This window comes from Cetorhinus maximus, chromosome 3 (genome assembly GCF_964194155.1).
Source record: "Cetorhinus maximus chromosome 3, sCetMax3.hap1.1, whole genome shotgun sequence".
Classification (NCBI taxonomy): domain Eukaryota; kingdom Metazoa; phylum Chordata; class Chondrichthyes; order Lamniformes; family Cetorhinidae; genus Cetorhinus; species Cetorhinus maximus.
In genome coordinates, this window is record NC_135881.1 from 185,290,206 (window position 1) to 185,316,452 (window position 26,247).

At 44.1% G+C, this 26,247-nt stretch overlaps 1 protein-coding gene across 1 annotated transcript in view; it reads left to right on the top strand.

The window, feature by feature from the left end:
• Positions 1-26,247, top strand: part of LOC144674385 (collagen alpha-6(VI) chain-like) — a 145,984-nt gene that overhangs the window by 38,754 nt on the left and 80,983 nt on the right. The window contains exons 10-14 of the mRNA XM_078535786.1: positions 4,567-5,121; positions 7,644-8,219; positions 10,116-10,667; positions 13,296-13,642; positions 21,607-21,685. Of these exons, the coding sequence (XP_078391912.1) occupies positions 4,567-5,121; positions 7,644-8,219; positions 10,116-10,667; positions 13,296-13,642; positions 21,607-21,685 (2,109 nt within the window). The remainder of the gene's footprint in view (positions 1-4,566; positions 5,122-7,643; positions 8,220-10,115; positions 10,668-13,295; positions 13,643-21,606; positions 21,686-26,247) is intronic.

Consider the following 26,247-nt stretch of genomic DNA (forward strand, 5'->3'; position numbering starts at 1 on the left):
TTTATTCAAGAAGGGAGTGAATCAGAAAACAGGGAACTATAGGCCAGTTAGCTTGATGTCTGCCGTGGGGAAGGTGTTGTAACCGGTCATTCAGGAGGTTATAGCTGGGCAGTTAGAAAAGCTCAAGGTAATTCCGAAGAGTCAGCATGGTTTTGCGAATGGGAAATCATATTTAACCAATTTATTGAAGTTCTTTGAAGGAGTAACATGAATGGCAGATAAAGGGGAACCTGTAGACGTGCTGTACTTGGATTTCCAGAAGGCATTTGATAGGGCACCACTTGAAAGGTTATTGTGGAAAATAAAAGTTCATGGAACGGAGTAACATATTAGCATAGACAGAAGATTGGATGGCTGGCAGAAAAAAGAGAGTATGCATAAATGGGTCTTTTTCTGATTGGCAGGATGTGATAAGTAAAGTCCCACAGGGCCCTGTGCTAGAGCGTCACTTTTTACGATGTATATCAATGGTTTGGATGAGGGGGTAAAGGCATGATGGCTAAATTTGCAGATAATCCAAAGATAGGTAGGAAAGTATGTTGTAAAGAGGACAGATGGAAGTTGCAGACGGATATAGATAATTGATTGAATGGGCCAAAATCTGGCAGATGGAGTATAATGTGGGAAAATATGAAGTTGTTCACTTTGGCAGGAAGAATAAAGAAGCTGAATATTACTTAAACCAAGAACGGCTGCAGAATTCAGAGGTACAGATTGTTATGACACAGCAGTTGGTAAAGGCTATTATTTAAAATCCCAGAGGGAAACTTTAAACAACTGTCATAACCTATCATTTCAAGTGGTATGTTTGAGCTGCAGCTCTAAATTCAGGAATAAGACCACCAGTTCTCGAGAGGATTTTATATCAAACAGCATGATACATTTATTAATTTATACAAGTGAAACATATACACATAGCTACAAATTATTACTATCATAACTTTTTAACAAATTCTGAAACTAACCTCAACTAAGGCAACAACAACCCATAGGCCTGAATTTTCCCGTCGGCGATTTGAGGGCGGGACCCGCTCGCCGATGGGAAAATGACGCGGGATGACGTCGGGAGGAACCCCAGACGCCATCCCGGTCCATTTAAATCTTTAGGAAGGAGGGCGGACAGCGAAATCAGCTGTCCGCCTGCGAACCTGTCAATGGCCAATTGAGGCCATTGACAGGGTAATTAAGATGATTAAAGACCCTGCCCGTCCAACCTTATGGCTGGCGGGCAGGCCAGGAGCCCCAGCGGGCTCCTGATAATACATGAAACCTCATCCACTGGCGGGATGAGGTTTCATGTCCGTTTTTAAAAACTTCAATAAATTTTATGTGATATTTATTAACATGTCCCATCTCGTGTTACATTGTCACATGAGGGGGACGTGTTAATAATTTTTTTATATTTCTATTTTTATAACTTTGTAACACTTTCACTGATCTCCCTGAGACAGCACTTAGTCTCAGGGAGCAGTGCGCTCTTTCACGTGCATGCGCGAAAGAGCGCACTTTGACAGATGGGGAATCCCTCCCCCCCTGCACAGGAAGCGCATAGCATAGCGCTTCCTGTCAGGCAGGCCGCTGGACGGTCCTTAATTGGCCTGCCCACTTAAAATGGCAGCGGGGCCCGCTTCAGGGGCAGAGTTCGGCTGCCCGCCTGCCGCCGAGCCGTTGGGGCCCGCCCGCCAACCGAGGGCAAAATTCTGCCCATAGACTTTAAGCAGACACCAGGCAAAGCATTTTCACCTTACAAATTCAAAATGAGGTTCCTTTCACTTTGGTTCCACAGCTGCTTTGATGTTCCATGCCCCTGCCCTGCACACACAAACTCCCCTCAGGTTATGTCCAGCACTTCTCTTTGAATGTAAATTTTCATTGTATTACCAGGCCCTTTGAACTCCACCTCTTCTAACAATAAAACCCATTTAATAGTACCAATTTTATTAGCAATATAGCTGGGGGCAAGATTTCACTCCCCTTCTTGAATGCTCTATTCAACAAAGTGCAAATGTACCTCTACCTCTCTGTTTACACCTCAAAACTATTATACATCAAAGCACCCAGACTAGCTGGTTTTTAATCCAATTAAGACACACAAAGACACACCCACATACTAAACCTATTTAAAAATAATTTCCAATAACATTATACACATTAGTAGCTTCATGATACAGAGACCTAGGTTTTATAGTGCACGAGTCACAAAAAGTTACTATGCAGGTACAACAAGTAATTAAGAAGGCTAATGGAATGCTATCCTTTATTACAAGACGAATGGAACATATAAGTAAGGATGTTAATGCTTCAGTTATACAGGACATTGGTGAGACCACATCTCAAATATTTTGTGCAGTTTTGGTCTCCTTATTTAAGGAAAGATGTAAATGCGTTGGAGGTGGTTCACAGGAGGTTTGCTAGATTGATACCTGGAACGAACGGGTTGTCTGATGAGGAAAGGCTGGACAAACTGGGCTTGTTTCCACTGGAGTTTAGAAGAGTGAGGGGTAACTTAATTGAAGTAGATAAGATTCTGAATGGCATTGACAATGTGGACGTGGGAAGGATAAATCCTCTTGTGGGTGAGTCCAGAACTAGGAGGCACTGTTTTAAAAGTAGGAGTTGCCCTTTTAGGACGGAGATGAGGAGAATTTTTTTCTCTCAGAGGGTTGTGCGACTTTGGAACTCTCTACTTCCGAAGGCGGCAGGGGCGGGGTCATTGAATATTTTTAAGGCAGAGGTCGATTGATACTGTTAGGCAAAGGATCAAAGGTTATCGAGGACAGATGGGAATGTGGAATTCGAAACACAAAAATATCAGCCATGATCTTATTGAATGGTGGTGCAGGCTTGCTCATTTTCTGCTCATTTTCATATGTTCGCATGTTCATTTGTATCAGAAATAAGGGAAGTTAGAGTCCAATAAAAAAAAGTTCAAATAATATATGGTTAAGTGGTTTTGCTTGTCTTTGAGGCATAGGTTGTTAAACATTGGAGTTGATTTGAGTTAGCTGGTTTCTTGGGCGCGGTCAGATGTAGAAAATTTTGCAATTATTACAAGATCTCAGTTTCCTGGTAGGGTTCTGATAATTGACTCCTTGAACTGGGTGACACACACCGTATCCAAAAGAGAGAGAGGGAGAGAGCATGACTTTTCATCCTGTTTTCTCTGCTGAAAACCTTCTTAACACTACCTGTGCCACAATTTCTCTGCAGTGTCTGTAGCCTGCCCTGTTATACTTCACCCATTGTGTATTTCCAGGGGGTTTTGGGTGGGTCTGTCCATGGCAGCCATTGTTTCAATATCCAGCACTTTGCATTTTAATGTCTCTTCCTTAGACTGTGATGACTTTCAATGGATCTTTGAATTATACGAAATGCCCCTCTCTTCGCCCTCCCTTGAGGGTGACTGGTTTGCTTTTTCACCTTTACCTTAGAAGGTGGCCATGCATAGTTTGTGCTGTATCACTTCAAATTGCAAAATTTCCAGTCAGTTAAAAGCTGAAAAATCATATTTCCAAAAATAAAGGGGCATAGCCTTGTGACAATTTGTATCAACCCTATTGAATCTTTTTTAACATTTGAAACACCACAATCAGATCACCCTCTGCACACTTCTATATTTAAGGGGAGAATTTTCTCCCCGTTAGGGGGGTTGGGTGTGAGCTGGCGTGGGCGGGCATGCAGCCAATTGCCGCCCACTGCATGCTGCCATTTTTCGTGGGCGGGCCAATTAAGGCCCGTCCAGCGTGACGCGCACCCGGAAGCGCTGAGCGCTCCCTGTGCGGACGGGGGGGAATAGGCTGAGTCGGAGCCTGCCCTGCGCAGATATCTCCCTGAGGCACAAAGCTGCCTCAAGGAGATCAGTTTGAATTTCAAAAATTTTAATAAAGAAAAAAGGAATTTAGGACATGTCCCCTCGTGTGAAAGTGTCACATCAGCTGGGACATGTCTATGAATTTTAATAAAAATCTTTATTTCACTTATAAATCACTCATGAATCCTCATCCCGCCCGTGGATGAGGTATCATGAAAAATGCAAAGGCCACCTGGGCTCTTCGCCTGCCCGCCAACCTTAAGGCTGGACGGACAGCTAGGTTAAGTGGTTTAATTAGTTTTTAAAAGGCCTTAATAGGCCTTTGAAAGTTCAGCGAGCTTGCAGCCGACTCCGATGCGTGCCCGCCAAACTGAAAATCGGAATGACGCATGGCAACGTCGGGACGCACACCCGCCATCACCGCACATCATTTTGCGTGTCAGCGCGCGAGCCCCGCCCCCGCTCGCCGAGCCGAAGATTCTGGCCCAAGGAAATAGAAGCAATATTTAAGCAACCTGTGTTGTAATTGAGCTCTCCAAACCCTGGTATCATTATAAAAGTTTACAAAGGAAAATTTCATGAAAACCTTGACATGAAAGTGTTACAGAAAGCAATCTTTGTGTAGAAAATCTGCCCACCATATGAGACATATATGCAAGTGTGGATAAAATGTATGTAATTGTTTCTTTGCTGCTTTATTTAAACTTATTGACACAGCATCTTAAAAATATTAATGCTGCTTTATCTTCCTTTAGCTTGCAGGCTAAAAGCTGACATCATCTTCCTAATTGATGGATCAGAAAGTATAAGTTCAGATGATTTTCAGAAAATGAAGGCGTTCATGATAACTTTTGTAAATCAAAGCAATATTGGATCAGATAATGTTCAAATTGGGGTACTGCAGTATTCCACAAATCCAAAACCAATGTTCCAGCTTAATAAGTACTCTTCAAGAACTGATCTACGCAGAGAGATCGATAACATACTGCAGCTGAAAGGGAGGACTCATACAGGTCAGGCGCTGAGTTTTACAGCGGACTACTTTGATGAACCCAAAGGGGGGCGGCCTGATATCCCACAGTACCTCATAGTGGTAACCGATGGAGAGGCACAGGATGAAGTCCTTCAACCAGCCAAAGCAATAAGGGACAAAGGAGTCATTGTGATGGCCCTCGGCGTGTTGGGAGCTAACTACAAGCAGCTTCAGGAAATTGGAGGATCCGACGATAATGTTCACTATATCAATAGCTTTGACCTGCTGAAAAAGGTGCAAAAGAAAATTTCATGGAGCATGTGCAAGCCACGTAGAGGTAAGTAAAAGTTTTTCTTCACTTCCTGCCATAAAGAGTTCCAGGAACCTGCTGATATTATCTTCACACGAGACACTCATTATCAGGCAAACCAAGAATAGCTTGTTCAGATAAAACTTAGCTAAATTGGACTCTTTGGGTGGAACCTTCCCTGTCCAATGGAGGCATGTTTGCAGGCGGAGCCGGGAGAAATTTTAAATATGAGAGAGTTGTATCAGCGGTTCAAAGGGAACTCTTGCCCAAGGTGGATCCTCACCAATAATGGCTATCTGCCCAGCCACAGCAAGTAATTAATGAATTAATATCTTGTATGTTGGTTGTGACTGGCTAAGGAATGGTTACAGAGACATAGATATGTCTCACTTATTGCATGAACATAACTGTTTACAGATATACCGCAGGGGAACCCGCTGGGGGAGGGCTGGAAAATTCCGGCCCTAGTGATGTGGCTCTCTCTTATATCATCATGTGGGCAATACTGTTTCTCCAGTCCCACACATTAACCCATTCAGCCCTGAACACCCTAATACTACATAATGAATAATCAAGTGCCCATTTGTAGGCTGATTGGGGATGTCACTGAGATCTTCCCTAAAACAGAGAGTCCCCTGCTGAGGCCAAAGCCCAGCAGGTGGCTGTATGTGACTTGCCAACAGCTGCATGGCTAGAGGGGTCCACGAGACCTCCAGTTCTTACCCCACCACCAGAGTAGCATGGGACACAACTGCAATCCTGCAGTGGCAGCATGCACCTCTGCCTGGTAGGGCTGCCATCCTTCAAGGCTGTGGGCCATTTGGCTGGGCCTATAGACCGAGGAACATGATGGTGGCGGCCTCTTAGTTTGTCACCTCCAGGAGGATCTCCCAGGTGGATGAGCCGAGAGAAGATGTGGGGTTGTGACCTGGAAATGGAGGCGACCCACAATTATTTTCAAAGCTCTTAGGTTTCTCCCCAATATTAACAGTGATGCACCAATGATTTCTTTCACAGATGTGAAAGGCCCATTTTGTAGCCAAAAGGAATGAACTGTGGTAATAACCATGTCACACTATCAATGGTATGCTTCCCCATCTGTTTCATGACTCATTGATTATAGGTTCCACTATTATGATGTTTGGCTCTTGTAATGCCACTATGTATTGGATACCTCCTCCTGGTGTTTTGAGGGGCTGAACTTGGAATCTTCCTTGGCACCCTGTGAATGAAGCTCTGCAATCCAATTTGCCCCGAGAGCCTACGGCCATGATTTTGGCGGTACTGGCAATTCCCACCCAAAGTCAATGGACCTTTGGCTGCTCTCCAAACTTTCCAGTCCCACCCATGCTGGTTCCCACTGCAGGCAGGACTGGAAAATTCCAGCTTATGTCCCTGAAGGAAAAGCCCAACCACGTGATCAGTTTGGAATGTGAAATTTTCAAGACCCATCTAAAACAGTTGCTGCATGGGATGCCCCTGACCCTAGTGAGGGGCCTTTATTCTGGAAACCATGCTGCTATTTTTCATAAATCAAGTATGGGAGAATTATCATTGTCATAGTATTAATTTATGTAGATTTACAGCACAGAAACAGACTATTCAGCCCTGCAGGCCTTTGTCACCATTTGTGCTGCACACGAACCTCCTCCCTACCCTAGTTTGTTGGACCTTATAAGCATTTCCTTCTATTCCCTTCACCCTTGTGTTCTATCTAGCTTCCCCGTAAATAAATCTAAACAATTTCCCTCAACTACATCAAATGGTTGCATGTTCCACATTCTAAACCACTCTCTGGGTAATTCCCTATTCACTGAGTATCTTCTATTTTCTAGTTTTGATTTCCATACAAGTGGAAATGTTCTCCTACTCTATCCTATCAAATGTTTTTATAATTTTAAAGGCCTCTATCAGGTGACCCCTCAAACTTCTCTTTACTAGAAAAAAGGGTCCCAGCCTTTTTTTTTCTGAAAGTTGTATCCACTCATTTCTGTAGAATATGTCACAGAGAGTATTGGCTGAATAGAATCCTCCTCCTCTATGATCATATTGTGTATTACATGAGCAACAGGTATCCTTTCTGTCCAGCCCTCTGTATCAGAAGGCACAAGTACAATCTACACCATCTGAAGCCATCGGTCTTCAGTGATTTTAACTATTCAGACATATTGTCCGGTCCGATGAAGACTTTGATGTGAAGAGAGCTCTGTAGGCTTCTCAAATGAGGGTCCCTCCAGACTTAATTTTGAGAAAACTAAGAGCTAGTTGGACTCTCGCTGTCATGGGCGACCACAAAAAAGTTCAACGTGTGGCTTCTACACTGCATGACACAAGGCATAAGACTGGAAGCGTCATACATGCACTGCTCCAACTCATCCCTCCTTACTCCTACTGGTGGAGTATATCATCAGCAATAGGGCTGGCATTAGTAACCCTACAAACTTACAGTATCTCCTCCACAGTTAAGGCAGGTGTGGCAAGGAATTTTAGTCCTTTGTTTCCTCAGACATGATACGACATTCATTATTTGTTTTTTCCTTCTTTTTCAGCTTGCAAAACGACTGAAGAGGTAGACATTTTATTTGTAATAGATGGTTCGAGTAGCATTGAGCACGATATGTTTGAAATCATGAAAAAGTTCATGGAGACCCTGGTGAACCAGACCAATGTTGGCACAAACAAAACTCAAATTGGAGCTATGATGTTTGCCGACGAACCCAAGATCCTATTTAAATTGAATAAACTGCGTACTAAAGCTGCCGTGCAGAAGGAAATCAGGAAATTAAACACTTTAGGGGGAAGCACTAATACAGTCAAAGCCCTTGAAAATGCAAAGACTCTTCTGAGTGGGGCCAATGGTGGACGAAAGGAAGCTGGAGTGCCTCAGTTCCTGTTACTCTTAACAGATGGGGAAGCGACAGAGAAAAAAGGACTAAATGATATAGCTGGAGCTATCAGGAATAACGGTGTTCATGTCCTCGCTATTGGTGTAGCTCCAGCCAATGAAAACGAACTTCGGATGATTGCAGGTTCTGACGAGCATTGGTTTTACGCTACTAATTTCTCTCGTTTGGAGTATTTATCCCAAAACATTTCTGATCGCATCTGTTTAGAAACCAAAGCAGGTGAGTTATTCAGAGTAAGATAATTGTCAATAATTTTGGGGAAGTTAAAGATCAGATTCAATTGGAAAGAATTAACAGATCTCCATGGTAGGTTCAGGGGTTATACAATTGTTCAGGGAGGCTGAAGACTTAATGATTGGGCTGATACAGCCCACCCCACTCTTCATACCCCCAACATGGGCCAATGTCCACCAGAGTTTTCAGTAGACATGAACCAGACAGGCAACCTGACCCGTGCAAATAAACTGTATTGTTGCACATCCAGTAAAATCTGGTAGAGTCAGTACCACAGGGAACATGGCAGGCATGACCCGGACTTACCTGCTGGGAACAATGCCCCACAGAATTTCAGAACTTTTATTTCAATTTATGAAGCTGAAAAATGGCTTTACCAACATGCATTCACAAGTTCAAGGAATTATGTTTTTGGACCATTGGGCCTCCCTGTTCACCTGCCCCCTTCAGTACCTTTCCAGGGAATGCATGCTTTCATTTTAAACAATCAAATGTCCACACATATGCACATTAAAGTGCATCTGAACAAATCTGCCCATTGTGCCAACTTATCTATGCCTTCTGGGAAGATTTTACAACCCTTCTTTGTTCTTTGCCAAACCCTATTACTGTGGAATCAGCAAATTTCAAGTAGCCAAGTCCAAATGATCTGTATACACCAAGTACTAAAGTGATCCCAAGCGCAAAAGAAATATTTACATTTATATAGCGCCTGTCACGACCTCAAAAAATCCAAAGCACTTTAAGGGAATGAAGTACTTTTGAAGTGCAGTCACGGCAACCAACTTGTGCACATCAGTGCGGTAATAGCCAAGTAACCTGTTTTGGGTGTTGCTTGAGGGACGAACATTGGCCAAAGCACCTGGGCCAGGATTTTTTGGATGATGGAGTTTCCCGCACCGCCACTGAAAAAGTCAGCAGGAACCCTATCCACCTGATCATGGGCTCCTTGCAGCCATTTAATTAATTAGCTGGAGGCGGGGCTTCGGCCACTCACTCGGGTAGCAGTCTCATCAAATTCCGTGCTGGAGCCCACACGACCTGGTAGGTGTGTGCTTGGCGGGAGGGATAGGAGGGGAGGCCCGGTAAGGTTGGGGGAGAGGGCGTCGGGGGTCCTGATGGCAAAGTGAGAAAGGAGCATGAGGATTGAGACAGGCCTTAGTAGGGGTGGTGGGGGCAAGGGGATGGGCGGCAGTTGCCCGATCTGGACAGGGGGCCAGTGATGGAGGCGCCACGCTCACCCAATCCCCACAAGGCCCGAGAAAGGTGATGCCTCCTGTTCCTGGACCCCTCTTCCCGGCCTCACAATTGAGGCCAGGCAGGCGAAGCAACCCTTAAATGGCCATGAATTGGTCACTTAAGGTAATCAATTGGGGTGAGGGCTGGCAGATTGCCCTAGGCCTCGCCTAACTCCCATAAAATTACAAACAGGTCAAGGTGGACGGTTAGATGGCAGGAAGGCCTCACAGAAACTTAACGGGCCCCAGTGCCTGCAAACCTGCCAGCGGGGGTCTGTAAAATTCTGCCCCTTTGCCTAATTTTGGTCCGATTTACAACTGTTAAAACAGGTCTTGGGACATTTATTTTACATTAATGGCAGTGCATGGATGTTATAGTTATTGTTATGTGTTACTGTTATTAACAATTTGAATCCAGAAAACCGGTCTCAAGAATTTAGCACTTAGATTTTGTCAGGTTTGTCAAAATAATACTTTTCTCACGATTAAAATCTCAAAGTTGTACCACAACTAGTCAGCATTCAAGAGTGAACTTACATTTATAAATTTATCTGCTCAGGGCTAAAACTTGTAAAATGTTTGAAGAAATTATACATAGAAATACTGATGCCATTAATTTGTGGTTTATGTTCTTCTGTTTCAGATTGCACAATTGAAGAAGCAGATGTTGTTTTTCTAGTTGATGGATCAGGAAGTATTACCTCAACTGACTTTAAATCTATGAAAGAGTTCTTGAAATATATAATTAAAACACTTATTATGGGTTCAAAAAACTTTCAGTTTGCATTAGTCCAATATAGCTCAGATCAAATCATTGAATTTAAACTGAGCGAGGCTAATGCACTCAATAAAATTGATAAAATCACCCAAATGAAGAAAAGCACCTTGACAGGGAAGGCACTTAGATTTGTGAAGGGCCTCTTTGAACCATCAGCAGGAAGTCGAAAGCTGAAAGGGGTCCCTCAGTCCCTCTTGGTGATTACAGATGGGAAATCCAGAGACAGCGTGGTTGCCCCCGCCAATGACTTGAGGAAGGAAAACATCAATGTTTTAGCCATTGGTATTGGAGATGTGAATGAAACTGAGCTGCTTCAAATCAGTGGAGCGCCGGAGAGAAAATTTGCTCTTGCAGGATTCAAGGAATTAGATGAAGTTAAACGAAGAATTACTCGTGATCTCTGCTCTAAATCTCAAGGTTAGTGGACTTTGCTCATTGATACAGGTTTCTAATTTGTAATCTTGCAGTAAAATTGCCTGTGACAATGTTGTTAACTGTGTACAGTGTCCCTGGTTACCATGAAGGGAAATAAATGTTATTTCCAATCAGGATCTTATTAATAAAATGAGGTAGAACTTTTCTTCCCACATGAGTCTGCAGTAACATCCCTGATGTATGTGAATAAGAAAGAAGGCAGAACTTTTTAATGATAGTAACAGAGCAGTAAGAGAATTAAATTACTTAATTATAGATCGGGGAAAAAAGCAGAGTAAAGGGAAAGGAGGGTGAAGAATTCCTAAAATGCGCCCAGGAGATCTGATCTTAATCAGTTTGTTTCTACTCCACTGATGGAGGAAGCAGTATCTAGTTCTGGGGAGTGATATAGGGCAAGTGAAATGTATTTCAGAGGAAGAATATTCCCCTTGTGAGCATAACATAATTAGTTATAGAACGGGCATCTAAAAGGATAGCTAAACATAAAGGAGAGGAAATCCTATTAAAAATGAGTTAAAATGTCTGTGCAGGAACACATGCGGTGTCTGTATTAAAGCAGGGGAGTTGGAGGCAATCATGTGTTGGGAGGAACCAGGGATTACTGAGACATGGCTACAGAAAAATCAGGACTGGGAATTAAATATTACAGTGTGGAACATAATTAGAAAAGATAGAGAGATGAAAGGGGGAGGTGTACTAGCTGTACTTGTTAGGGATAACATCATGGCAGAAGGTAAGAGGGGTGCAGTTTCTGAGCAGAGGTTTTTCACAGAGCAGATTACTGTTAAGGTCTGTAACATACTAAAAGATGGTAGAATCAGATTCCATAAGAACTTTCAAAAGGCAATCGGACATATACTTGAAGGGGACTAATTAATTTGCGGGACCTTTTGATAAGTGCTGGGGTGTAGAACTAAATTGGACAACTCATTCAAAAAAGGTCTAGCACAGACAGGCCGGGCTGACTAGCCTTCTTTAGTGCTGCAAGATTTTAGGATTCGGACTTGCATTTTCACAAACTGCATGGAAGTAACAATTGCATGGATAACCATGATACTTCTGGGGCCCTGGGGAGGGAACTGGAGCACAGTTTAGTAGTCAGAAAACCGATAAGTATGGGTTTCCTTCGGGGCCGGCCAAATTTTACGGCAGGACATGTTTACCATTTTTTTGAACCTGGTTCCCAGCTGCAACCAGCCAGATAAAGAGGCAGGCTGGCTGTCGACTGGCGGGCCTGCTGCAGTCAGTGAATGTAGAGGAGGAAGGGAGGAGTTGGGGGTGCATCAGCTGTGGGAACCCAGAGATTTTGGGGGTTGTGGAGAACATCGGCTGGTGGAGGGCCTGGAGAGATCAGAGCTGTGGTGGGGGGGGGGGCGGAGGGTTGGGCATCAGTTGGTGTAGGAGAGCGAAGAGATGGGGTGCATTGAGGCAATTGGGGGTCCTTCCAAGAGATTGGGGAATGTCCTTGGAGGAGAATGGGGAAGGTGCCATGGGGAGATTAGAAGGTGATCGGATTATGGGAAGGTGGGTGGCTTGGGGGCAGTCTTGGAGCATGGCCACATGAATGGTGGAGCTTAACAGTTTGTTTGGGGTGCTGGGGGAAGCAGAGAAATCCAGCTGGCCACTGTTAAAATTGGAGGACACACCGCCTTCATATAATATTTAAATGGGAGCACGTTTGTTGTCTGCCCCTCATCTCTTAAAACTGCAAATGGCAGGTTTGAGCTGGTTGGTTTTGGGTTTTAAATTGTTCACGTTTTAATTTCCCATGTGACCCAAACACACCCGTCTTTAGATGCGTTGCAGTTACCCTAGTGTTTCTGTCCGTGGTAGAGCTTAACCCACACCATGCTGTGCTGGAGATGAGAGAGTAACCAACTGAGCCAAACTGACACAAAGACCTGACACTTTACCCAGAAGAGCCAAAATGTCTATCTCCTTGCCCATCAATGAGTAACCGCCTCCCTCATATTGCCACTGCAGTTGACACCATCTTGGGAAAGGTCTTGTGATGGACGGCTAGAGAGCTGCCCCATTTCAGGTGGGAATTTCTATGATGTATGCAGGGCTCCAACTGCAATTTTGAAGTCCATTCCGGCATCCTCTACCCATCTGTACTAAATGGCAAGTGTCCGAACCAGCAGCCTTACAATACAAGAAATGTATTTTTTTAAAGGCGAGATTGAGAGGAATGCGATTGATTCTCCTGGGCCCACATAAAAACGCCGGACTACTGCCGGCCTATCTGAGGCCCTCCTGAGATTGCCTGCCCCGGCCCTCATCCCACTAACTTTCCTATCCTCCCAAAACCAGTGGACTGTAGCAACTTTGATGCTTTGATTGTAAATAAGGCCCGTACCTCACATTGGCAAGAAATAGACAGTTATTGGATCAACAGTGAATAGTTAAAAGCCAGCCGGTAGGCTTTTGACCTTAGCGCTTCAGATAGAAAGCTTCTGACACTGGATTCTTTTTGGGATTTTGGGCATTGCATCCTGTCAATAACTTAGACCACCATTTCCATCCTAATTTATTTGATTGTGATGACGTTAAGCAAACACTGTCAAATAATCCAGTTTTTAATTGCTGCCCCTTATTTTTGTTTTCCAGCCTGCTCCATAGATATTGCTGTGGGATTTGACAACTCAAATCAGAGACAATTTGAAAACATATATGCTGGCCAAGATAAACTACGAGTAAAGCTGGATGAAATCTTAAGGCAAATTACCTCTCTGACTAAGATCAGCTGCGTCTCAAATTCTAAAATGGAAATAAGAGTTGCATTGTATGTCCAAAATGAGAAGGGGCAGGTTGTCCATGAAACACGATTCGATAAAAGCATTTCAAAACTGGCAGATGGTCTGGAAGGTATCAAGATGGATAGCCGAGTTAGCTTAAATGCTAAGAATTTAGAATCATTTTCAAGGAAGTTTAATGAAGCAGCTTCAAAAGTCAAGGTAATGTTTCCCATTGGGGAATATATTTTTTTAACCAATGTTCTTTAATACGTTTACAGAATTGGTGGACTTTTAATGATCACATCAAAGCGGTTTTGTTTAAAGGAATTTGATAATGGATCATGATAAAACTGATAGAATATCCATTTGATATGAGAAAGTGACTCGTGAGCTTCATCTGGCCCAACATTAGAAAGAAAAAGAAAACGTTTACATTTATGTGGCACTTTTAATGTCCTTCAGTTGTTCTAAAATGCTTCAGAGCCAAGGAAATATTTCTGACATGTAGCCACTGCTGTGTTGTAGGTATATGTGCTGACAAGGCTCATATAAACAGCAAAGGATTAATCATAGTTTGGTGGTCTTGGATGAAGAATCGGTGTTGGCCAGGCTACAGTGAAACATTTCATGCAGACCATTTCAGCTTAGGAAATGAACATTTGATGTCTCGTTAAGATGCCATTTCCAAGTTACTTCACCATTGCTATCATCCACTGGTGCCTGGTATTTTACTTTAAGAAGCACAAGGCTCTGTTCCACTTTTGTACAATATCCGAGCAACCTGAAGAATTCTTTTTCTTTCCATTTCATTCTGTGTTGGTCGGTTCTGTTCTGTTAATAAAGCAAAATAGTTTAAGAGACTTTGGCATTCAGAGAGAACACTCCATTTGGTAGGACAAGAGCAAAATTATCTAAAACTTTCCTCAGTTCAGTTTTATTATTATATAAATAAAAGTACAATCCCAAATGTTTACAAGTAGGGAGGTTAATGCACTTAATGATTTTCAGACAAATAATTTTGGAGGGTGATCTTTTTCCATTATGCTTCCACTCCGTTTCCAAAGTTCCCATCTGGAAGAAATGGAAAGGAAATTTTCTTCATTCCTGTCTCATTTTTTGTTTCAACCATGCAAACAGGCCATCGACATTTTAACTGGACTAACTTTATTGATAAAATATTTTCCTAACATAAACACATATCTGCAGTTGCTGAATTCCATTAGGACAGGCTCCAACATGTGCTATCTGACCTCCAAACCCCAGGTCAAGTGACCCCCCCTATCTAGTACAGAGTACTGTATAGTATCTAATACCAGAGCCCACTTCCACAATCAACTATTATCATGACATTTCCCTTTTTTAAAAAAAAAATCTTTATACAACTCAAGTGCACAAAATCTCTTATCTATTCTTTCTCACTCTGTTTTGATCAGTCTGTTTTGCCTTTCACTCATCTCTGTATCTCTATGTTTTTTTCACAATTCTTCCACTGGATGTTCTGAACGGTGACAGAGGTGATTTTGAAGGACAAGGGGCCTTCTCCAGCTCTGTGTCACTATCACCCATTGGATAGTCTTCCGGACCCTCAGGCTTTGCCTGGCTATCTGTTTCTTCACTGGTGCATTCTGGATTTGGATCTTCAGCTACACTTTCTGGTTCAGAACAGGGTCGAGTTTCATTTGTTTTCCATAAGAATTTCCAGTTTCTCCTGTACTGTTGTCCATTTGGAGTCTGCGCTATGTAAGATCTTGGTTCTCCTGCGATTCCTGTGACAACAGCAATTTCAGATCCCTTCATGCTGAATCCTCACTGTCTCTCCCATGTTTAGGTCAGGCAGAGGTCAGGCGCCTCGATCAAAGTACTGTTTCTGCTTCTGCTGTCTCAGTTTCAGCAGGTCCTGCACACAGTAGCTCACTAGCTGTGGAAATAACAGTTGGAGCGCAGTTGGAAGCTTAGTTCTTAGTCTTCTCCCCATTAGGAGCTATGCTGGAGATGATCCAATGTCCTGTAATGGAGTATTCCTGAAATCCAGCAAATCCAGGTAGGGGTCTCTTCCATCTGCCTTTGCCTTCTTCAACAGGTGTTTTAAGGTCTGCATGGCACATTTCACCATTCCATTGGATTGTGGATATTTGGGACTTGATGTCATATGGAAAAATTCCCAGTCCTGTGCAAATTTACGAAACTCAGTGCCTGAGAATCACCTGACCATTATCTGAGATGAGCACTTCAGGTATGTCGTGGTGACAAAAAATTGAATTTAAACAATTTGTTACAGTGATGCTCGTACAATCATTTCTCAGCAGCACAGACTCAAAAATCTTTCAGTAATAATCTACTGCTAGTAGGTGCTCACTGTTGTCAAATGTAAACAAGTCCACTCCAATTTTCTGCCAGAGCCTCTCTGGAACACTGAGTGATTGAAGTGGCTCTTTTCATTGCGATTTACTGTACTTTTGGTACACTGCACACGCATTCACCATTTCATCATTAGCTTCCCATCCCAAGCCAATACATTACATCTCGAGCTCTTCTCCTGCATGTTTCCATGCCGAGGTGACTTTCATATATGTGCTGCAGCATTTCTTTCCTCAGTGTTGCAGGAATTATGATATTTTCTCCCTTGAAAAGTATTCCGGTTGCTACATGAAGTTCCTCACGAAAGTTCCAGTACTCTTGTACAGCAGAAGGGGCTCCGCTCCGATGTGTGGGCCAGCCAGTTTGCACAATCTGCTGCAGTTTTCGCAGGGTGGTGTCATTCTTGGCCGCTTCCCTGATCTCATCCAGTTTGGTTACAGCCACAGGTAAGTTCTTCGTCAGCATGTGAGCCTGTGCTTCCCTTTCTTTATCCTCTTCCTCTGTGAAGGGTAGGTATACATGTGACAGAGTGTTTGCGATGTACATTCCCTTGCCTGGTTTGTATTTAGCTCTAATCTGGTACTTCCGCAGACGCATTAATAATCTTTGGATTCCTGGTGCTGCACAGCTCAGGGGCTTTTTATATAGCTTCCAAAAGCTTATGATCAGACTCTACCTCCACGTCTTTGCCATTGACAAATTGGTGGAAATATTCTAGGCCAAACACAATTGCTAGCATTTCTTTCTCTATTTGGGCTGCTGTGTTTCAGTCATTGCCTTTGAAGCGTACGCCACTGGTGCCTCACTTTGCAAGAGGACAGCTCCCAGGCCAGTCTTTGAAGCATCCACTGAGATCTTGACTGGCTGACTGATATTGTAATACTTCAACACTGGTGCCTGGGTCAGTGTTCTCATCTGACTGGTGAAAGCTTCCTGGTGACTTTGTTCCCAGTGCCATTCCACTTCATCTTGCAGAAGTTCTCTGAGAGGTGCTGTCAGGTCTGACATGTTCGGAATGAATCTCCCAAGATAGGGCACCATTCCCAAAAACCTCTCCAAGTCTTTCTTACATTCTGAGGGTGGCATGTTCATGACTGCTTCGACTTTATGCGGGTCCGGCTTCAGTCCCTCGCTTGTTAGCACATGTCCCAAGTACTTGATTTCTTGAAGACCTAATTTGCACTTTTCCTTCTTCAACTTGAGGCTCCTTCCCCTAGCTCTGGCCAGCACCTGCCTCAGTCTGTGGTCATGTTCTTCTCATGAGGCTCCCCGGACCAGCATATCGTCGATATATGTTTCCACACCCTCTAACCCTTCAAACAGCCACTTCACTGTTCTGTGGAACACCTCTGGAGCTGAATTAATACCAAGAGGTAAGCATAAAAACCTGTATTGCCCATTTGGTGTGTTGATGGTACAGAGATAGGAGCTGCGTTCATCCAGCTTGACCTGCCAGCCGTCTGAACTCGCACCCAAGACTGAATAGTAGCATCAGCTAGCTTACACATGATCTCTTTTACTGTGGGCATCTGGTAATGCTCTCGTTGTACTGCCAGGTTTAGGTCTCTGGGATCCAGACAGACTCGTAGGTTCCCATCTGATTTTTCTACAGTTACAATTGGATTAACCCACTTTGTCAGTTCTCCAATTTTCTTTATGATGTGAAGTTTCTCCATTCTGTCCAACTCTGCTTTCAGTCGGTCTCTCAGCATTACTGGTATTTTCCTGGGTGGGCGTATTTTGGGGGTCACGGATTCGTCAATCTTGACGGTGTGTTCTCTTTTTACGCAGCCAAATCCCTGGAACACATCTTTATACTCGCTCAGGATGTCATCAGTGGTGACAGTCATTATTCTGTTGATTAGCTTCAGATTTTCACAAGCTCACAAGAATGGGTTTTGCATCAGTTTTCACCACTATGAATGGAACTGCTTGAGACTGTTTTTTGTAGTTCACTTTAAGTGTGCACTTGCCTTCTACTGCGACTTTTTCACCTGTATAAGTAGACAGCTTCACTTTTGTTTTAGTTAGCTGTTTTTCTTTGCTTACCTTATGATACAGGCTTATGAGAATGACATTTGCTTGTGCACCTGTGTCAAGCTTGAAATTCACCATCGCGTTGCTAATTTTTAAATCAACCATCCATTCGTCTTTGGAATTTGTTGTTACTGCGCCAACAAAAAGTTCAGTTTCAATGTCTGTGTCAGTTGTGTGCACTATCTTCAATTTACACATCTTAGTGAAGTGATTTAGTTTATCACAGTTCTTACACTGCTTTCCATAGGCTGGACAACTAGGTGGTAAATGCTCTGTTCCGTATCGGCTACATTTAAATGGCATAGCAGTTTTGTTCTTTTTATGTTCAGACTGTCTATTTGTTCTTTCCTGGGGCTGTTTCTTTTTAACTGCATCTAACTGCTTGATCGTGTGCGACTTATTATCTTCTGTTATCTGTTTAATCTGGCATTTCGCTGTCTCTGCTGCTCTGCAGATATTTATTACTTTCTCCGATGTCTCTCAAAAGCTGTTTGCGATTCCGCAAATGATTCTATCTCGGATGAGTGATTCTTCAAGCTCTCCAAGTTCACAGGATTTTGCTTGTTTTCTCAGATCAGTCACATACCGACTAATGTTGTCACTGCCTTGCGTGCATGTGAAAAATCGGTAAATCTCATACGTGATGTTTTCCTTAGGGCGGCAGTAGGCTTTGAATTTTCCCATTGTTTCTTTCAAGTCATTTTGTTTCTCATCACTTTCAAACGTGAGTGTGTTATAGACTTCTAGAATGTCTTTCCCTGCTATATGAAGAAAGACGGAAGGGTCTTTTGTGTCACTGCCTGTCTCTGTGATGTACAGCTCGAGTCGCTGCCGGAACCTCCTTCAGTTTTCGGCGAGATTGCCCTCCAAACTGAGCTCTGTCAATGGTTTCAGAACCTCCATTGTTGCACTTAGTTTACTTCTGACACTATGGGCAGAATCTTCGGCTCGGTGAGCGGGGGCGGGGCTCGTTCGTGGTTGCGCTCCCGCCGAACTGTCAAAGGCCTATTAAGGCCATTAAAAAACCAATTAAACGTGTTAGCAATGCTGCCCGTCCCACCTTAAGGCTGGCAGGCAGGCGAAGAGCCCAGGCGGCCTTCGCATTTTTCATGGAACCTCATCCACAGGTGGGATGAGGTTTCATGAACGTTTTTAAAGTGTTTTAAAAGATTTTAATCAAATTAGTGGACCTGTCCCAGGTCATGTGACAGTTTCACATGAGGGGACATGTCCTTAAATTTTTTTTTTTACCTTTAATCAATGTTTCATAAGTGAAAGTAATCTCCCTGAGGTACCTCTGCACATCAGGGAGATTTCTGCGCTCTTTCACGTGCATAGCACAGGCCCCGACTCAGGCAGCCCCCCGCCCACACAGGGAGCACTTCCAGATGTGCGTCACGCTGGGTGGGCCTTAATTGGCCCACCCACATAAAATGGCGGTGCCCAGCCAATCGGGGGCGCCGATCGGCTGCGCGCCCGCCCCCGCACAACCTCCCCGACAGGGAGAAAATTCTCCCCTATGTCTTGTTTTTTTTCAGTGATGCACACAGTTCATTGACATTGTAGCTGAGCTACCTTTATCAATAACACATTTTCCTAACATAAACACATATCTGCAGTAGCTGAATTCTATCAAGACAGGCTCCAACATGTGCTATCTGACCTTCAAACTCCAGATCAGGTGACCCCTATCTTGTAAAGTATCTAATACTGGAGTCCACTAACACAATCAACTATTATCATGACAATTCCCACCTATTAATTAGTAATACACATGTAAATGAAGTGGAATTGAAGAAACGACTTAAGCTGTCATTTTACTGTATTAAATGCTATTATGATCCCAGTGAGGTTACTCTGGACAAGCCTGATCCTAGAGTGGAACCTAGCTTGATAGATCCTAACTTTTATTTGCATGTTTAGATAATGGAGAGGAGAGTAGCTACTGAACAGAGTCACGGGAGTTAGTTGATGAACTTTTAACAAGAGAATAAAACATTTATTAAACATGAAAAGATGAACTATGTTACAATACTCCTTCACCCACAACTATACCTTTACAGATATATACAAATTTGTAAGGATAACACAAGATACAAAAACTATCTTATACTCTAATGCTCACAGTAGGCACATAGCCCATGTAAATCTATGGCACCTTGTGGTCAGACACAACAATACTCCGAAACCAAGTGACAGATGCCATCTCAAACAGATGCTATGGATCTCTCCTCAACTCCTCCCCCCAAGACGTTTGTCACACTGTGAACCGACCGGTCTCACTGCACTCCGTCTTTCACATGAGGGCTTCCAATCCCCACTCTTCAAGAACTCACTTTGGAATCTTCTCCCAAACCAATGCTTTCTCTCAGATGCCTTCCACAAGGGTTCGCCACCAGGGTTTCGAACTCTCCTTCCAAACTCCCTCTTCCCTGGGTCACCACATGCATTCAAGCTGCCTTCCACGAACTCCATCTACCAACTCAGTCATCAACAGTACCACTGCTTCACATGCCCTTAGCGAAGGTTTACATGCCTTCAGTTGTCCCTTTGGACCTTCTTGCCTCTTGCTAGCTGTTCTCACTTTAAATCTGCTTTCTGCATCTTTTGTCTCTTTAAATCTGAAGCTTGGAGCTTTTTCTCTCTGTCCCTTACTCTTAACTTCATTAACAGGACCTTTTCCAGGTTCCTGTCCTTCCTTTGACTAGAAGGTATGCTTGGGACTTTCCCCTGTTCCACTCCCCTGGATTTTTGTGGTTTTTCTTTAGCTTGGGACTTGCCATCTGTCCCCTTTGCTCCAGTGTCTCCTGGGAGCTACTTTCAAAACCAACTGAACTCAAACAGCTTCCAAAATCAAACTGTTGTTTCTCTTCTTCTGTGTGTCTGTGGGAGGGACCTGCTTCTCTGGACCATGTTGCTAGGCAACAGCCCAATTCTTCTGTTCTTGTTTGTTCACCATAGCTACAACAGTCATATAAACTTCATTAGAAATGCAGGCACCTTTTTAAAGTGAAACTAAAGCTCAATTTGACCTTTCTTAACACACAGATACAGAAATACAAATCAAACTTAAACTTTAAAGCTAAAACTCATTCCTAACACCTACAAATACCAACATTACTTAATTAAACTATCTCTATTTCCAAACAATGTGCAGTATAAATTTAAGCTGTTGCCGCTTCCCTCTCCATTCCTTTCAGAGCTTTAGTATTTTATATTCATTCTCCTCTGTTAAAGTCCCATTTATGATGAAGGGCCAATGACATCCTTTCACCTTACTGGTCATGGCACCATTGAGCTAGAAGGCCCATCAGAGCTGTCAAGAGTCAGTCATCCTCCAACTCTCCTTTATAATCTGTGGATGCAGGTCCTCTAGGCACAGACTGATCTCCTCCCCATTCATGGTACAATGGTTTAGAACATAACATTTACTGACCCCCTTGTTCCAATTGTACTCATTTTGGCGGAGTCCTCAGAATATTTTATCTCAGTGATTTCCTCAATACAAAACCATGATATAAAATGTGTAAAGGCTAGATTATTATTAAGCAATTTTTCCATTATCTTAGTGAAGAATTCATCTAAACTTAACAGAAAGTATTATTACTCAGGAATTTACATGTTGCCCTGCATTAGAACCTTACGTCTACAACTGTATGTATATTATTGTAATGGATTATAAGATGTGCCACAATGAAGAGAACATTCTTCTCTGTCTCTTAATCAACTGACTCTGTGAACTGCAGCTGATCAAAATAATATTCTGTTTACATATAATTGATTTGTAGGTGATTGTAATATTCACGGATGGATTAGATGACACCTTAGATCAACTCAAGGAATCGTCACAAATACTCAGAGAAAATGGTAAATATGTCTTTATCTTCACAGTGGCTTGTTTGGGAATTTTTGACCTGATGTTGGGTGGAATTTTAACCTGTCGAAATGACTGGGCTTCTGAGTAGGCAGGAGGTTAAAACACCAGAAACTGTCGGCATGTCGGGAAGTCATCAGGAACCCACTGACTTCTGCCTTTAACCTGAGCGTGTTCTTCAGCATATGGGAAACCCTTGGGCGGAATTTTCTGTGCCCGCTGACATCGGGCATGTTCAGCAGCATGAGCAGACAATATGGCGAGAAGGCCAAAAATCGGTTTCACGATGTTTTGAAACCAGGGGCTGAATTTTGCCCCCGTCTGGGGGGGTTGTGTGGGAGCGGACACGAACCTGATCGGCGCCCCTGATCAGGGAAGCACCGCCATTTTACTTGGGCGGGCCAATTAAAGCCTGTGCGGGCGTGGGGTGGGGGAATTCCCTGAGCCATTCCCTGTGCTCTTTCGCGCATGCAGAGATCTCCCTGAGGCATGGAGGTGCCTCAGGGAGATTGGTTTGACATGTGTACATTTAAATAAAGGGAAATAAAAACTTTTAAAACATGTCCCCTCATGTGACAATGCCACATGAGCTGGGAGATGTGAAAGAACTATTTTTAACATTTTTATTGACTTTTAAAGCACTTCATGAAACCTCATCCCGCCCGCGAATGAGGTTTCATGAAAAATGTGAAGGCTGCCTGGGCTCTTCGCCTGTCCAACAATCCTTAAGGTTAGACAGGCAGCTCAGCTAATTGAATTAATTAGTATTTAAATGGCCTTAACAGGCCTCTGACAGTTCGGCGGCCACGCAGCCGAATCGGCTGCACGCCCGCTGAACTGAAAATCTAAATGACATGCGGTGACTTCGGGACACCCGCTCGACATCACCGAGCAGAATCTTACACCTTGGCGAGCGGGCCCCACCCCCGCTCGCCAACCGGAGAATTCTGCTCTAGTTTGCAATCGTCCGCTCTGCCCGTCAATGGCGGGCCACGTTTCCCACCATCGGACGTCGGGAACCACATTGTAATACATCTGCATATCATTAAATGCCCAACCCGCCAGGAAAACATGCCAATGTGTTTCACAACAGCATAAATATATAAAACGTGCACTTCAATGTTTGTTGCCTACCTTACGTTGGTCAGCACTCGCAGTCATTGGTGCCAGGCTTCACAGACAGCACCACATCACAGCTAGGGGAGCTCACGGGGAGATCTCTACCTACTAGACCAACCATAAGGCGTGGCTGGCTTTTCAATGGCTGCAGGGCTAGAGCTTGATTGGGGAAGGGGGAGAGGTGGCCTCCCCCATTGGCACTAATCACCGCTGCCATCGCCTACCAAGCCGGGGTGGTAATGTTGCTCGCCCCTCCTGTGGCCAGAGCAGGGGTAGGGGACATCTTTACCTTTGACCTGCACCTCACCTCACGCGGACCTCCCCGGCATCCAAAAGCCGCTCGAGGGATGCATCTCTAAACCTGGGAGGCTACAGTATTCTTGCCTTTTGGGGCCTCGTCTTCTGTGCAGCAGTCCTGGGCTGGTATCACTGAGAGGCGTGCGTGCGGCTGTACTTTAAATCTGGCGCCCGGCATGATGAAGCGGTGAGGTGACAGTGTGGCAGAAGAATCGGAGCGCACCTACCATCGAAACGGCGTGTTTCCTGGGAATGCATAATTAATGCGGCAGGATTGGGACGATACGGCATGAGAAGCTGCCATTGCAGCCGGCAGGTAAAACGTTATGTTTCCTGCCTGTCACCACACTTAGTTAAAATCTGGGATGATTTTTGAGCCAGGTCTCCACTTAAATATATTACATCCTCCTTAACTGCTGTTTTATTACAGGATTTTGACTTTAACATTGTATGCATGAATTTTCTAGGCTTCCTGAAACTCAATCAGTGAAATAAGGTGAGAAGGCTGAGGTAATTGCTGGGGCTGAGCAATTGACAGGCAAGAAAGACTTTAAATCCTGCGTTCTGACAGCTCCTTCGTTGCCTAAGTGAAAGGCTTTTGCTCACAGGACTTGACCTGAGAGCATACTTTCACTGCCCTGGAGATGGCTTTTCAAGACTTTAAAGGTCTTCTCTACTATATTGGTGTTTCTTTACCGTTGACCTGCACTGTAAGCTTTCTCAGAAGCATGGCGGCAGTTTATGCAGTTCGACCTTGGACCTCAGATGAGAAACAGGGAGCAGCGGTAACCTTCTCCTCATCCATCTGTCACTCCGCAGAACAGGGAAGATGAGCACAGCTCCAGCTCAAAGGAGGCTATTCTCCCAACACAAAACATACAGGCAGAGGATTAGCTTTCTGGACAAGCTGAGCACTGAGCATCAGTGCCTCAGGAGACTCAGACTTTCCTGACATTCACAGCCTCCTGGAAGAAGGCCTCATGGCAAGTAGACGTGGTAGGTACACATTGGCTGTAGTGGTCAAGGTCACCATAGCCCTTAATTCTCTGCCTCCAGCCCCTTCCAGGGATATTCTGGTGACATTGGTCAAATCTCCCAATCTGATGCCCAAAAATGCATATCCCAGGTGACAGATGGCACGTTTGCCAGAGCTGGCACTTATCTGCACTTTGCTGTTGATGAAACCAGTCAGAATGAGAGGGCACTCAGATTTTTCACAGATCCAGGAAGTCATAGATTGCACTCAAGTGACAAACAAGGTGCTCCCAGTTCACCCGACAGTATTGATCAATTGAAAGGGATCCCACCCCATCAATGTTCAATTGGTATGCAACCATCGAATGATCGTCATCCCTGTGCATGCAAGACAGAGAGCTGCCACAGTGCATTCACCCTTGACCAAGTCTCCCACGTATATTTACACTTTCATGCAGAGTCAGCTCCATAGGGACAAGGGCTACCCTCTGAAGATGTGGCTGGTGACACCTATTAAAAGCCTTGCCACTGCTGTCCAGGAAAGGTACAAAGAGACCACACGAACACCAGGGTTGTAATTGAGAAAACAGTTGGGATGCTGAAGATGCAGTTCAGGTGCCTGGATAGATCTGGGGGAACTCTTCAATATGCACCTGCCACGGTTTCCAGAATGATGGTGGTGCCTTGCACTACATTGCACAGCAGCAAAGACTCACTGCAGGAGGAGGAAGACACTGAGTGCTCTGCACCTTTCGAGGGAGAGGAGGAAGAGCAGTGCGAGGAGACTGATGTAGTGAGAGCACCAGTTTCTGCTCAATCAGCTACCAGAGATACCCAAGAAGGACTGATTCAAGCATGTTTCAGTTAACCTGAGGCAGTGCAGCCATGTTAAACGAACTGTGAACTCATTCTGCGCCACCAGTCCCCTGCATAAAGCAACCCCACATTTAGCAATTTGTCCCTCTCACAGCCCCCCCAATTTCTCTTCTTTTAGTCTTAATTCTTCATTGGCAGGTGACAGGCAAAACATGGGAAGAAGGGACAATGGAACTTTGAAATAAAGTTGTTCCTAAACATTAAGTGTGACAATGTAGTAGTGTTAAACACCCAAGTGAACACTCATGTGCAACTACAAATCCCTTATCTTCCTTTTTCTACTACTCGTACATGGTGCATGCCCTGTGGCTTCAGCAGGGCAGGCTGCTTGTTTCCCAACTCTGACTTCTCAGATGCTCTTAGCCCACATCCTCTGGATTTTGGAGTTCATATGGGTTCTTGCCCTGATAGCATCTGTAGGACAGATTTGGCCATTTGGACATGAGGTAGCATGTGGGTCTCTGACCTGGGGGGAATGGAGTTAGGGACAAGGACTCAAGACAGAAAGCACTTTGAACAGAGTTTCCATTTCCATGTGCCCTTTCTCCATCAGCCCTCTCATGGTTCACCCACGCTTTCCTGCTAACCAAGGATCAGAGAGCACTTTGCTGCACTTTAGTGAGGCACTGAATGGCCAGGGCGAGGCTTTTAAGGTGGCAATCTGAATGTGCCATTGGTGTGGGCCAGCATGCACTCGGTTGCCTGCTGCATCTGATATTTCATGCAAGTGGCCACTTTTCCCATGAATGTTGACATCAGTATGGCCTGAGGCATCATGGCATTCATACTGGAGACTTATTCCTCCAGTCTTTCGCCAAGAGTATGTAGTGCCTCTGGATAGGCTGACAGAACCTCACACATTTTCTGATTCTACTCCAGAATAGTCCTCTTTGTCGATAGTCTTCCCCAGAAACTCAGCATCTGTGTCCAGCTGAACAGAGCTTGGAACCCTCTATGTCTTCTGATGGAGACTCCCCACTGCTGTATCTTGCTCCAGCACCTGCTCCTGCTCATTTGTAATTCACCATGTGACCCCCTCTAAGGAAACTTCATCCTTCTCTGACACCACATCCTGAGGGATGCTTGTAAAATTTTTGGGAATGAGAAGGAATTTCTCCATCTCAGAGAGTCATTAATGTTTGGAATTCTATTCCCCAGGAGGCTGGCTCATTGAATATATTCAAGTTTGAGTTAGACAGACTTTTGATTGACAGGTGAGTCAAAGGTTATGGGGGGACAGTATGAAGAGTGCTATGCAGGAGTAGACTGGGAAGGCAGAGATATGCAA